The sequence below is a fragment of the Silurus meridionalis genome, chromosome 3 (genome assembly GCF_014805685.1).
Source record: "Silurus meridionalis isolate SWU-2019-XX chromosome 3, ASM1480568v1, whole genome shotgun sequence".
Taxonomy (NCBI): Eukaryota; Metazoa; Chordata; class Actinopteri; order Siluriformes; family Siluridae; genus Silurus; species Silurus meridionalis.
In genome coordinates, this window is record NC_060886.1 from 13,142,264 (window position 1) to 13,156,041 (window position 13,778).

Genomic DNA, 13,778 nt, shown 5'->3' on the forward strand with positions numbered 1-13,778 from the left:
TTCCAGCATAAGACCATATTTATGACCCCGCTGAATGTGGTGCATTGTTATTAGATTCATTGGGATGTCATTAGATTTTACTTGCCATTGGGCATAATTTGGTATTAGATTGAAGTGCATGAGGAAACTCAAGTCATGTTACATTCATGGACATCCTAAACTTGGGAAGGTGCTAGCTTAGTGGCTACAGCACTGCCCTCTGGCTCTGAAGGTTGTGAGTTCAAATCCCTAGGACTGTTAAGCAAGGCCCCTAACCCCAAAGCTGCTGCGGTTGTATTAAAGAGATAAATGTAAGTACTTTTTAGTAACAGCGTCTCCATAACTATGCCTTAAATGTGAATGTAAAACAGGAGCATACAACAGAGCAATGTCCACACCACCACTATGCTGACATAAACATTTTTTTATTTGTAAATACTATAGACATTAAAAGGGGATTGCAACATTTAGTTTTTATTTAATTTAATGTATATGCAAATTAATATAGATTTTTTTTTACTTTGCCATTTTAATAGCTTAGAAAAAAAAAACAAAGACAAACTTATAAAAACATTACTAGCTGTATGGATATTTATCTATTATTTATCATATACAGTACAGACCAAAATTTTGGACACACCTTCTCATTCAAAGATTTTTCTTTATTTTCATGACTATGAAAATTGTAGAGTCACACTGAAGGCATCAAGGGCTATTTGACCAAGAAGGAGAGTGATGGGGTGCTGCGCCAGATGACCTGGCCTCCACAGTCACCGAACCTGAACCCAATCGAATGGTTTAGGGGTGAGCTGGACCGCAGAGTGAAGGCAAAAGGGCCAACAAGTGCCAAGCATCTCTCGGGGAACTCCTTCAAGACTGTTGGAAGACCATTTCAGGTGACTACCTCTTGAAGCTCATCAAGAGAATGCCAAGAGTGTGCAAAGCAGTAATCAAAGCAAAAGGTGGCTACTTTGAAGAACCTAGAATATGACATTTTTCAGTTGTTTCACACTTTTTTGTTATGTATATAATTCCATATATAATTCCACATGCGTGAATTCATAGTATTGATGCCTTCAGTGTGAATCTACAATTTTCATAGTCATGAAAATAAAGAAAACTCTTTGAATGAGAAGGTGTGTCCAAACTTTTGGTCTGTACTGTATATATCTATACATATTTATCTATGGCTTGCTTGTATTTAAAATCCTAATCCAAACGGGTGCCATGAAAATGCATATTAAAAAAATATTTTTTTAATATGCATTTGTCTATCCCCATCCCTCATATTACATTTACTCAGCTGCACATCTGGGCATTAGTTTTTTTTTTTATTATTATTAAAATATAATGCACTGTCAAAGTCTTAGTATGGTGTGGTGCTCAATGGATGATTGCTGCATGTGATCTTCTCAGTGTGAATTTGGTGTCAGACCTGCCTAAATGATTCAGTTTTCAATTATTTGCATGTTTGGACACTGTATACATGTCTAACAATAACATGTTTTATGTCTTTGCTTTTTCAGTATATTATCTAACAGTGATTCCAAGCTAGCTTGCGTTTAGATCGCTTTTTACAATGAGTTTAAAATGTAGCTTGTATGCAAATTGTGTCTCAAAATAGGAAAGATTATACTCATAATGTCTCACAATAGAAAAATGGTATGTTCTGGTTGTTTTTTCTAGTATTTAGCAGATTTTCTTTTAAAGTTTGTAGTTCAGCAGTTTTGCATTTTGTGTTGCTTTAAATTTGTGATCCGAGTGTCCATTTTTATCTCTCTGATAAAACTTGCTGGAATATAATACCAGAAGTAAATACTCTGTTTTACACCTACAGTCCTATGTTTTCAAAACAGCCAGAAGTTATTTATTTCCATCTACTGCTGTAATTTAAAGGCCCTGTTCCAAACGGTATGTTAAATTTATGTGTTAGGGCCTATACGTTTAACCCTTAAAGTTTATCCCCAACATATATTAATAAATATACACAGGTTGTTCTATTAAACTGAATGGCACAAACATTAGTTAACAATGCACTTCAGCCCTTTCAGTATAATACTGATATGCAACATCATAGTGTAATCATCATAACAAATTATAACCAGCTGCTGGCTTATCATTACCAATGAATGACATTAATTGTAATGGTAGCTCTGTGACACGTGCTAGTTTCGGCTAAATGTGCATAATGATTGATGGACATGTTTTCAAGACAGTATGTTTCTTTAATTTATGAAAACTTTCATAACAAGATTTTAATAATGTGGCCACAGGAAATCATTCTTTCTGCTTGGATAGCTCTTGTTTCTTTTCATTTCTTTTTTATAATGAAGCTTAGCATGAGTTACAGGCAATATTAACATGACTCTAGTACACATCATTAAAATCCTTTCATCACAAAATCTTCCATGAAATGTTTATGCCACTTTTAAGTCAGTCTTCTGACACATTATATGGTACATTGTTTGTCAGGTATCAACTTATTTTGCAATTATTTGAATGGTATGTTAAATAATTAGATATTGTATGTGTTTATTTATTCATTTATTTTTCAGTAATTGCAGTTACTGAATAGAGTCTAATCACTACAACTCTGTACCTGATGCAAGAATAAAACCCTGATGTCAGTCAAATTAAACGTAGCTTATATATTTAGGAGGTAGAAGGAGAACTCACCTGGACATGGGAACATGAAAAAAGAAAAACATTAAGTACAGTAACCCATGCTCAGGACTAAATAGGGGCTGTGAGGGTCCTGAGACAGCAATGCTACACACTGCACCACTATGTTACCATACTGTATGTGTTTTAATAAATAAATCTTTTCATTGTAATGGCAGCACTGGAAACTTGATGGTGAATTCTAAAGAATTCTAAAGAATCCTGAAGCATTATACACTGATATACTGTCATCTATGCAGGGCTAGTAGAAGACACTGTAGCTCTGTCTCTTTCACCCACACACGCACACGCACGCACACACACGCACACACACACACACACGTTTGTCTTACTATCCTTGTCATGACCTTCACATCGTTGTAGGGATGGTCGTCCCCACCAAGAAATAAAAACATGACCATAGACAGACACGCGCACACACACACACACACACACACACACACTCACGCGCAAACGCGCGCGCGCGCGGCACGTTCCTACTGTATGCTTGCACCTAAGCTTGACTCTTTAGCTGAGCGCCTCCACTTACACACCGCATACTAATAGTTTACGGGGGGGAGGGAGGACTTGGAGGACTGGGAAGACTGGGGGGGTTCACAGCAGAACAGAATCAATCGCGTTTTAGAGAAAGCTTTATACGGAAATCCTTTTGGTGCCGGTTGATTCTTTTGTTGCTTTTTCTCGCTCTGTTCTGAAGGACACCATCTTCCATGTTGCATTTTGACATCATCATGTATGTAAAGTAGCGTTTCGACCTGAGCGAATCGTTGACAGTGCAGTCCTTGAGGGGGGAAAAAAGCCTTGTATGGAGCGCATCAACATGGATGAAGAGCGGAAAAAAATCGTCCTAGTTAATTGAGATTACTCGTTCAGTCGGAATACAGCTGCGTTTTTGTTGCTTTGAGTTGAGCCCACGGACTGCGGTGGTGTCAGCGAGAAGGCTGCTTTTACCCAAAGCGGAAAATGTAGCGGTTTAATTGAATCGCTGAATCGGCGTGTGTCCGTGTCGCCATCACTCACTGCGCCAGGATGGAGCGATCGCCACGCTGGAGATGACGCAAATGACCCAGCTCTCCCCCCAAAAAAAGTGCTTCAAGACGAACATGGCGGCAACTTAGCACAGGACCAAAGATGATTGTGACTATCACGGGCAAAAGCTCGAGGCCATCCGCCCAGATCCGGTGCAGGAAATTCGGCGGGCCACAGCGCGAACTTCTCGCCTTCCCCTGACGAGCGCCGGTAGAGGGAGAGGAGGAGACGAAGAGGCGGCATCCCAGCGACTTATCCTCGAGACAAGAGAAGAGGAGAGGAGGAGAGCAGAGGACAGAGACATGCTGGAGCGGAGGAGCGGGCTTTCCTCCTCCAGAGAGCCACGGACTACGGGAATATGTCAGCGTGCGCTTCATTATCTGTCTGTGCATTAACTGAACCGGCATAGCGGATCGACACAGAAACAGCAGGAGAGAGAGAGAGAGAGAGAGAGAGAGAGAGACAGAGCGAGAGAGAGAGACGCGTTTACAAGGGGGGGAAAAATCCATCTAGTCAATGAATATTGTGGCAGAGGAGCCGTCGCGGTGGAATCGGCCGGCGTCGCGCTTTCCTAAAATATGACCAGGGGTGCTCGGACGTGTCGGCAGCAAGATGACGGCTTAAACATACGCTCTGCACCCCGCCAGGACCAGAAGCCATCCGCCAATTCGGACCGGGCCCAGCGATGGCGACTGCGCTTGGCCTCCTTCTTGTTTGCGAGCGTCCTGCTCGCTGATCGCCTGTGGCTGTGCGCCGCGGCCAAACGGACCAGACGGGACGAGGTAGCGTTCAGGGACACGGGGGATCAGGATCAGGAATACCGATCTTCACACGGCACCGCCGACTATACTCATCTCCTCGCAGGGAAATCTAGCGCACCTCTGTGGAGACTGCAAGCGTGCCACCCCGACAGCATCTCCAAAAGCTGCTTCGCGGTGGCGGACGCCGAGGCCGCGTGTTCGGGCCTCTCCGACGCCGAGTGGAATCTGAGTGATTTGTACCTGCCCTTTTGTGATTCCTTCTCCCTTTTGGATTTGTTTTACGGGTTCTCGAGTCCGGGCAACATAAGCTGCGGCCTCGATATGTCCGCGTGTTCCCGGTGCGTCCGGGCTTACCAGCTCCTCGACCGGCGAGCTCAGGAGAGGTACCATGAGTTTGAGCTCCTGGTCCAGAAATACGAAACGGACGCGTATTCGGTGCGGACATGCATGGATGAATGCACGGTAGGAACCGCTCATTTGAAGGCCGCAACGCGGTTTGCCTGCGTTTTTAACCCGCGTATGAGCGTGGAAAAATTCGCTGCTGTCTTGTGTGGTGTTATCTTGTGTGTTCACAGCGAGCTTCGGGCGTTTTGACCCGTGTGCACAGTGCTTTAAAATGACTGTGATCTTGTGCAGTGTGTGTGTGTGTGCGTGCGTTTGTGTTGTGCGCCGTGCGCCGTGCGCGCGGCCGTGTGCCTCTGCTGTGCGCGCACTTGTGGAGCCTTGCAAAAAGGAAAGGGGGTTTCTTACATCTTTTGGGATCTTGCACTTACTTAACTGTAGAAAGGGTCATCCTCCAAAGCATTACATGCTAGATTACGGTGAGGCATTCCATGTTCCCCTCTTCTAATCAGAAATGGCAAAGCCTATCTGGTGTATTTCCAGATGAGGCAGTGATGCTCATCAGTTGGAGGAGAACTGGATGTCTTACACAATGTAACATGAGCTGTCTCGCAGCTGGGGCCTTTCTTCAAGTTTCGCCTTTTGTGCTGTTGCCCGACAAATAAAAACAATCAGAAAGAAGAGATCAATAGAGATTCTTTTGAATGCTTTAATGGTTTATGCTTTCTTGCTTGTTTGAGTGGATGTGTGTGTTATGGCGATGTATTTAGTGGAACTTCAATAACGTTTATAGCACCAATGTTTTTTTTCCATGCCTAATCTTCAGAAGGTTCCTACAATCATTGCTCAGCGCACGAGCAACGTTAGAGCACCCACTAAATGTACTTTACAGAATTGTTGAGCTTTAACAAGTATCTGAAGGAAACAGGGCATAATGGCACAAAATGCATTTTCTGATAGGGGTTTAGTCCATACTGAAATACTTATCTGAATAAACATATGAAAATGGCACGCTGGTCACATATACTTTACATCTGCACACTACCATGCAGTTGTGTTTTTTGGGCTTATTTTAAGCAGATACCTTGGATATGATCCTGAAACCAGGGCAAAGACTTGCACCGGTTCACCGTGGCCTCTATAAATAAGGTCCTTGAACTTTCTACAAGCCGGGATCTGTTTTAACTGTAAAATAAAGACAATTTTTTGAACATAATCTATTTAAATATTAGACTAATTATTACACTGTGTACAATAATACATTTCATGCCCAAACTTTGTGTGGACCTTATCTTCACACCCATATGTGCCTCTACTCTTCTCCATTACAATTTACCTTTACTTGTAGAGTCTCACCTACATGAAGACATGGCTTGACAAGCTTGAATTAGAAAACTTAAGTGGACTGCACAGATTAGTGATCATAACCCAGTTGAACACTGTCGGGATGCATACTTCAGAATCTAGTGGAAAGACTAGCCAGAAGAGTGGAGATTATTAGAAAAGCTTTGGGGCAGTAAATCAAATAGTATATTCAATAAGATATGGATGTGATGGTTAGGTGTCCATAAACATTTTCCAGTATAGTGTTCATGTACCAGCCTATTTGGCTTTTTTTTTTAACCAAAGAAACTGTAGCAAGCAATAGAAATCGGGGACCTCCTGGCTGTCCTTCATGAACCCTTGGGGACCCCACTTTTTAGAATGGGAACCCCACTGCTCTAAATAACAGTTCTAGTGCAGTTTGCACACACCCTTTCTTGGGATCCAGTTCAGCACTGACTATGAGTTGAATGTGTACTGCAGCTTTTGGAGTCTGGCACAGAGAATTAAAAAGTTTTCCAAGCATAATCTTTGCACTCATACAACACAACTCCATATGATCTGTGCCCCTGTTTCAAAATATATTTAATATATTAAATATATTTATATTCTGTTTAAAACTAAGAATAAATATTGGTTTAAATTATGTGGTGTTATCATAGCATATCTGACAACTTTGTTGAAGTTATTTCTTCATAGATCAGAAGTGCATCATTGATTACTAAGTTTTCGTGTACTAATTTTAGCTAAACCCTCAGTCAATCTTATTTGCTTGAAAAATAGTCTCAGTTATCTTTGTTGGAGGAGAACATTTTTCATAGCAGGTCATTTTCCATAAAACAATGGCTAATTTGATAAGAATTGGGTTACCATTAAAATTTTGAAAACCAATATATCATGAACCGATTTGATTACTACAGTAAATGGACACAGAGAAAAAAGAAAACATTCACAGTGACAGCCACAATATGATTGTCGTGTAGATGAGGTATAGAGGTGGTGTATATACTTGTAGTGTGAAGGAAAAATAATATGGTTTCAAACACATATTGTATATCATTACATGATTTAACTATTTTAACAATTTTTCTGCATACTATTTATAGTTTGTTGAATGAAGACTGACAGGAATTCATGTCTCTTTTCTCTTGTCAAAATGTCTACATTTGCTTGTGTGTGAGTGTCAGCGAGAATGACAGAGAGAGTCACACAAAAAAAAAAGCGAAAGCTCTGAATGACATATTTTTGTGTTCCGATCTATCATACATGGACCATTAGTTCAAAATGTTTGTTCTTCTTTAGCTTTCTTTGAAAATGGCATTGATTGACAGCAGAGTGGGATTTCGAGTACCAGGTTTATCTACAGTGAGGCAGGGTGTTTGGCTTAGCAATAAAGCTTGGGTTTTGAGTTTGGCTAAGAACTGTGAATGTGATCATGCTCACTTATCCAGCACGATGTGACGATGGCATGAGCTAACCTTCATCAAGAAGTTCTGATTTACTAGCATCAGGCATAATTAGCACAGTGTCACTCTTTATGGACAAAAGAATACATCATTGTTTCGCTGCCTCAGAGAAGTGTACAACATTTTTGCGATCATATCATAGTTGTGCTCTAGCCTTGGTATCTCCCCTCAAGTTTCAAATGTTTGCTTGGTCTGTTTCTAAATTTTTTTTCTCCACATAAGAAGCAATAGCTAGAAATTTGAATACAGTATTTCATTAAAAACAGTTTATAGAGCAAATTATGTTAAACCTGAATTGGCTTGTTTTAGTATTTCAGAAACTACTGAGCTTCTGACATTTTCATATACAGCAGTCTTTAGGGTTTATGCAGAATGGTGCAAAAAATAATAATTACAATGTGCTTGAGATACAGTTCTGTGGGTGGAAACATCTTGTTGATTAGAGAGGACAGAGAAAAATGCCCAGAATGGTTTGAGCTGCCGGGAAAGGTATAGAAATTCATATAATCACGCTTTGTAATGATGATGAGCAGAACACCATCTCAGCATGTATAAATCATTTGAGCCTGAGGTGAATTTTTTCACAATAGAAGACTACAACAATGATGTGAAACAACCTGGTCAAACTTGACCTGTGACGTCATGATTATTTTTGCATGAATTTGCAGGTGTTCTAATGAAAAAGACAGTGAGTGCTTATGCTTAGAGATGCAAGAATTTGTCTAGCACTTAACATTTGCAGTTACATCCCAGATAACACAAACTAAATAACACAGAACTAATCCGACTATCCAAAGTAGCTAGGACCACATTCTGTGTATTCCATGCACTGAATTTACAAGTGGCAAATCATTGCATTTTTCTGTTTGGATAGAAGAAATAATGAGCAGGAGATTTATTGAGAGTTTTTCCATTTTGTTGCCTAATTGAGTTGCATATAAGCTTCGAACCTCAGCACTGTTCCAAATAAAATAAATCTAAATCAGGGAGCCATTTAGCACTCTCTCTGTCCAAGTGGAAAGATAATGTTGAGAGTTTGCCCTTTTTAAATGCCTTAATGAGGGACTTTTGCAGGGACTCTATGTTGACTAGCTAAGCCATAGTGTGTAGTGAGGAAGCCGTGGGCAAAAACCCTCCATTCTTCCCTGCAGCATTAAATATGGATGGTATTAAAGTGCCACGGACCTGTAAGCTGTCTGTTTGCAGGGAGAATTAATGAGGTGGAAAGGCAGGGATTTCTGCCAGCTGTGCTTCTGTGCTTTTAGCTTTCATCAAATGCAGGGGAATTGTGTATTCACTTGTGGTTGCAATTCACACTGACGTAGTTTCATAGCTTGCCAGAATCCAGTAATGTAACTGGTATAATTTAGTTGGACTTTTTTTATTAGATTTAAGAAAAAAATATATATTTTATTTATCCTGAAGGAATACACAGAGGATGTGGATCATTAAATATGATGAGGATATGTACCCACAGAGAACTCAAATACTTTGTTCTTGTTTGGAGTCTTTTCATGTCTTGTGTTTGTGCTTTTTGTTTAAGACAGAAGGAAAGAACAGCAAATGTGCTTACGCGTGGGTGTCTTGTATGTTGTTGAGTCTGGGAAGAGAGTCCTAAAGACCTAGTATTAAAAAAGTAAGGATTTAATTTCCAGAACAGAGAACAGTGTAAATTAGACACCTCATAACATCTAATTTCTTGCCATTTACTTGACACATTAGTTTAATGAACTATTGATGTAAGAATACACAAGTTTGTTTAACCTGTTCACTTTTGTTTAATACACACATACACATACACACACATACACATCATGTTTAAATATCCAGCTGAGTGCTTCTAAATTGAGTGATTATTAACCCTTCCAGGAGGGACAGATGTTAACAGTGGGTAACTGGGACGTGTTGCCTTGCTCATTAGCTCAGCCATGGGAATGTTATGAGCACTCTGGATCCCTTTAGCTGGCTTAATGTCCTCAGCCCTAGGGCTTTTTGACACAGTACAGAAGCTCGATGGAAGCCAGTGGACAAATCCAAGGATCATCGTTCTATTCTACTGCCACTTTGCAGATGAGCAGCAGGCTCCCAGCCCTCAGGGCACTCATGTTATCTTTGTTTACCTCATTCTGACACACTTGTAAAATCAGCACAAATTACCTTTATGCTTTATGAACACATGGTGAAATGGGAATATCCTCAGACAGAATATATCCTGTACATGATACACTACTAACATAATGTCAGTGTTGGTGATTTCATGAAAAGAGCCAAACGTTTAAAATCAATGCAATTATGTAATACAATGTGGGAGTTTTTCTATTGCATGGCATAAAAATAAAACCAGTCATTGAAGATTCAGTTTTATCTCTGATTATAAACACATATCTTTACCACCAAACTTTTTCAATCAAATCTTTTCGAAGCGTGGACATTCTGTAAAAGATGTTGAATGTATTATTTGGCATTGCTATTATTAATATACCACTACTGCTACTATTACTACTACTATTACTACTTCTTCTTCTTCTTTCGGCATCTCCCATTAGGGGTCACCACAGCGGATCATCCGTCTTCATAACCCCCTGTCCTCTACATCTGCCTCTGTCACACCAACTACTAACATGTCTTCCTTCACCACATCCATGAAACTCCTCCTTGGCCTTCCTCTTTTCCTCCTTCCTGGTGGCTCCATCCTCAGCATTCTCCTACCGATATACCCCATGTCCCTCCTCTGCACATGTCCAAACCATCTCAATCTCGCCTCCCTCACCTTGTCTCCAAAATGTCCTACATGAGCTGTTCCTCTAATAAACTACCTACCTCCAGCTCTGCCTCCTGTCTTTTACTCAATGCCACTGTATCTAAACCATACAACATAGCAGGTCTTGTTTTTTTTTAACATATTGAGCATAGCATACACTTTTCTCTGCATTCATTATGGCCAAAATGTAATAATGTAATGGAATTTTACATTGGTTTTAATGACCACTCTTCTGGTAAAGCTTTCCACTTTATGTCAGAGCGTGGCAGTGGATATTTGTGTTCATTCAGCCACAGGAGCATTAGCGAGATCAGGCACTGATGTCGAGCGAGGAGGACTGGTGTGCAGTCAGCGTTCCAGTTTGTCCCAGAGGTGTTAAGTGAAGTTGAGGTCAGGCTCTGTGCAGATTACTTCAGTGCTTCCAAACAAACCTTGCTAAACCTTGTCTATTTGAGTGTCTCTGTGGGATTATGGGCATTTTTATGCTGGAACAATTTTGGGCCCCTTAGTTCCAGTGAAGCATAATGAAAAACTTGCCAAATGCCTTCTGAATGAAAAAGTATTTTGAGAGAATATTTTGCAGATACAATAAAAATCACTTAAAAAAGTAAATTGTTACGCTTAATGTTCTACACATATCACATAATCTCCTGATCCATTATGCAAAAAAACCCAAAACCTTAAGCATTATATTACTTGGTTTTGCGTAATCACAGCACTAGAAGGCTTCCTGTGAAAAGCTGTGGATTAGGAAACAGCACCTCAGACAGCACCACCAACTGATTAGTGGGAAAGGCCATTAGTGAGTTCCGTCTCATTTTTAGCAACCATTAGATATTGATGTGGTTGGAGAATGAGAACAGAAAAAAGACCATGTGTTCAAGATCTGGCAGTAAGTATTGGTTGGGTGCAGCTGTATAAAAGATGTATAAATAAGGAGAACTATAACCTGCCACTGTCATTTTTAACACATCATTATAGCATTCTTTAATCTGATTGGTCAGTAAGTGTGCATGATTTCTGTGTAATAGCAAGTCTTGGAGCCATTATTTTTTTAATAATGTGCTTGGTCTTATACGTGTTCTTTTTTGTTTTTTTTGTTTTTTATGGCTGCTAGGAGACGTTTATTTACCATTTATGGAAGGAGTATCAAGTGTCAGCATTTTGTAACAGTTGAAAACAGGAGATGTATTCCTGAGTTTCTAAGTAAAATGACAAGCTGCAACTTTTCCATTACCTTCAAATAGGTGTGTGTGAGAATGACTGCTCATCATTTTTACAATGTAAGTGATAACAGGAACTTACTTGTCCTGTGTGGATGACCACCACACTACCCCAGCACTTATTCTTTTCATACAACCACAGCATATTATTAATTACATTGCATAACCAATGCAATATACTGTTACACTACAAAGATGTGAAAGCACGATTGTAATCACACACCCCACACACACACACACACACACACACACACACACACACACACACACACACACACACACATTTTTAAAGGAAATAAACAGCGAGTCTGTCTCTCTAGGGTGCTTTATCCTTCAGGTCCAGACCTTGCCTTCTCTTCCGGTCTAATTTAATTTGCACCCTCATGATTGTGCCTGCTTCAACTGGCTTCTCCTCTGGGTCTTACTGTATGTGTATGTATGTAATGCACCTTTTTATGTTACTGATAAAGAGCTTTAGTTCTGATTGGTACTGAGTCCTGATACTGAAAACTCCCCCTATGAATGTTAGACACCCCCTTCACTATGGCAACCATTATATTCTTTACTTGTAGTATTATGCACTTTCAAACGTTATGTTATTACACACTTAAGGAAATCTCTGTGATCGTTCATGTCCCCGTGAATTGTTTCTCTATTATTGCCGTGGATAAATGTTCGGTAAGTGCCCAGCTCTGACAGTGGTTTCAACTCAAATTTGTAACAATTTGCTTATCGTGCTTCGGTATTGTTTTGAGAGACTTCATATCTATAACTCACCTCGTCTATGGGAGATGCTCCACCTAACCTAAGTCTAATCATGAACAGGCTTAAAATGCTATTCATTAATTGAAATGAAAAAAATATACCTATTGCCCATACAGGAAACATTTAGATATGGGTGTCAAAGTTTTGTAACTGTCAGTAATTTTACAATAAGCTTTTACTATAACATAAAAATCTGCATTCAAAAGAGGGAGAATTTATCTTTTTTCAGAGAAAGTAGCATTTTCAGTTGAAATCGATCTGTGCTACACATTTGTACTAGTGTATACTTGGGCAAAAAAAAGGTGAATAATAAATAAGATTTCAACCCTGTTAAACAAAACAACATTTCCAGTTTAACTGCTAGTTGTATCCTATTATGTCTTCATTTTATAGTATGTTAACTTAATGTTGTTAACTTATTTCCCTCTAAGCTCTTCAAACATTGTATGATCAATACAACTACATGACATGTTTGCTGTGTGTGACTCAATCTGGTGAACTTTGGTCCACATTTTAACTGTGTTGGAGCTTTATGGCACCCCAATGGTCTAATGAGTGCTCTGATTAGCACAGGAGGGACGTGTTTAGTCACACGGATAGAACAGGCTGAGCGTACAAGCTCTCGGCAGGGACTGTGAGTGGGGTCCTTGTTGAGGTGGAGGTGCCGTACTATGGGGGCTGGGTAATTAGGAGCGACAACTTCTGCATGTTGGGAGGCAGAGTGAAGCAGTGGCACTCATCAGAATTCACTGCTGGGAGAAGAAAGTGAGGCAGGATTATGTGAATATAATCACCACATTCCTCTGAATCAGATGGCTGCAGAATTGCAGCCTGGTCTCTTATGATTTTTGACTGTGTGTGACTGATCTTCTGTGGTTTGTTGTATTGTTGGCAAAGGTTGGATTGAATTCACCTTTCTGTGTGTGTGTGTGTGTGCATGTGTGTGTGTTTTTTTACTTGTTTTACTTCACACCTTGTGATTAGTGGAATAATTGTGGAAATGGAAGCCTGCTCTTATTTAACACAGCTTGCTGATCTCAGTGCCCTTAGTGGAGATGGATGTGGGAGCCGAGAGAACACACTTTCCATCTGGCACACTTCAATGGACATATGAACAGTTCAGGTTATTGTTAATGTGTACATAAAGAGATTCATTAAACAGCTTCTCCTATCTCTCTCTCTCTCTCTCTCTCTCTCTCTCTCTCTCTCTCTCTCTCTCTCTTTCTCCCTTCCTTGCTCATACAAGCATGATATGTGTCTCTAAAGGTAAAGTCTAATTAAATTAGGGCACTGTTGCTTTTTTTGCTTCTGCAAACAGCAGAAACTGCATGTCATATCAAATGACAGCGTTCGTCTCTCACAAGGGAGCAGATAAGAAGCTTCTCACTGCCCGTTTCTGTAATGTTGCAGGGGATTACTACTTCCTGCGCTAGCTTTGTGAGGCCAC

At 40.2% G+C, this 13,778-nt stretch overlaps 1 protein-coding gene across 1 annotated transcript in view; it reads left to right on the forward strand.

Annotated features, from left to right (window-relative positions):
• Window positions 1-2,181: 2,181 nt before the first annotated feature.
• LOC124383317 (transmembrane protein FAM155A) overlaps window positions 2,182-13,778 on the forward strand; it is a 108,224-nt gene continuing 96,627 nt past the window's right edge. The window contains exon 1 of the mRNA XM_046845857.1: window positions 2,182-4,913. Within this exon, the coding sequence (XP_046701813.1) occupies window positions 4,269-4,913 (645 nt within the window). The 5' untranslated portion in view covers window positions 2,182-4,268. The remainder of the gene's footprint in view (window positions 4,914-13,778) is intronic.